The 1,528-nt window shown below is 44.3% G+C and overlaps 1 protein-coding gene across 1 annotated transcript; it reads right to left on the bottom strand.

Annotated features, from left to right (window-relative positions):
• Window positions 1-287: 287 nt before the first annotated feature.
• On the bottom strand, window positions 288-932 carry PLAC1 (placenta enriched 1; the record flags this gene model as incomplete). The annotated part of the gene is made up of 1 exon (XM_081222987.1): window positions 288-932. One exon carries the CDS (start codon window positions 930-932, stop codon window positions 288-290), a length of 645 nt encoding a protein of 214 aa, XP_081079113.1.
• Window positions 933-1,528: the final 596 nt, after the last annotated feature.

Below are 1,528 nucleotides of genomic sequence, written 5' to 3'. Positions count from 1 at the left end.
GATACAGGTCTTCCCTGGCAGTCCAGTGGTTCAGACTCCGAGCTTCCACTGCAGGGGGCGCGGGTTTGATCCCTGGTCGGGGAACTAAGATCCCACATGCCGGGTGGCATGGCCAGAAAAGGGGGAAAAAAAGATACAAAAATAGAAAAAAGCTTTGTTCATGAGATTACCACGGGCTGCTCTTTCTCAAAAGCATGCATAAGAAGGCCACAAGAGCACTTATCTGTTTGATATTAGTAAATATTATATACCAATTGTAGAACGAGCATCAGCTGGAGACCCCAAACCTAGGGATCACAAGGATGCAATCTGATCATCCAGGCAAAGAGACCAGTTCTCAGAAGTATTAACAAAGGAAGAAAACTGCACGGGATGGGCCCCTGAGCCTCTGCTTGGTGATGTGGGCCCTGGGTCTTCCCTTCCTCGTTGAAGACACAAGGCGGACAATCACAGTTGGGCCTTTGGCTGGACCATGACAAGGTGAACACCTCATAGCATGTCTCACCATCCCGGGTTGTGATGGCTCCCTCGCTGGCTACTGTCCTGGAGTAGGGCATTGTGAGCCACGGGGAACGTTTGGGGGCAGTGCAGGACACTGGGATCACGTACTTAGACGATGTACGCTTGGAAGCATAGTGCAGCTCAGTGTCGTAGAGAACCATGTCCTGAGAGACAGCCTTGACCCTGATGCCACATTCCGTCACACAGTAGGTGAACTGGTAGGCATAGGGCTGAACATGGTTGGCAGGGCAACCCAGTCCCAAGTGTAACTCATGAAAGTGCACATATACGTCATTGTTCAACATGAAGGGGTGTACGGTGACCATGAACCAGTCTATGGAGCACAGTGCAGTCATTGGATTTTGTCCGGAACAGGCCGAAAATACAGAGGTGAGGAAGACTAGCCTTCCTATCAAGTTGAAAACTTTCATCCCGGTAGCGGATCAGGTAATGACTCTCAGGAAACAGGAAGCTGTCTGGTGAGGAGTTCTAGAGCACAAAGAAACACAAAAGGAAAACCGTCTTATTTCCTATTGAAAGTTCAAACACGATCATTTTTATAAAAACAAAAGACCATTCCTAAAGCATTAAAAAAAGAAGCAAAGAGAGTAGAACTTAAATGTTCTCACTAAAAAGAAAAAAGGTAAACATGTGAAGTGAGGGATGTGTTAATTAACTTGATGGGGGAAATTTTTTCACAATATAAACGTATGTCAAATCAGCACGCTGTATACTTTAAATCCCTTCCAATTTTACTTGTCAATTATACCTCAATAAAACTGAAAAAAAAAGAATAAAAAGCAAAGGAAAAGATCCCTGTGAAAGAGAACTGAATTTTGATGTCATTGTTGGAACTCACATGTTTCTAGATGACTACAATGGCTTCTTTAAGTGACTTTACCATATTGTTTTGGTATAAAACACAAATCCCTCACATACAGAATGAGAGTCTACGCCGATCAGGAGTAGCATTCCTTTGTGTGCAACCCCAGCCAAAAAGAAAACAAAACAGTTTTCATGCCAAACA

This window comes from Mesoplodon bidens (assembly GCF_964165515.1).
Source record: "Mesoplodon bidens genome assembly, chromosome: X".
In the NCBI taxonomy this organism is placed as follows: domain Eukaryota; kingdom Metazoa; phylum Chordata; class Mammalia; order Artiodactyla; family Ziphiidae; genus Mesoplodon; species Mesoplodon bidens.
This window is presented reverse-complemented; position numbering and strand designations above follow the sequence as displayed.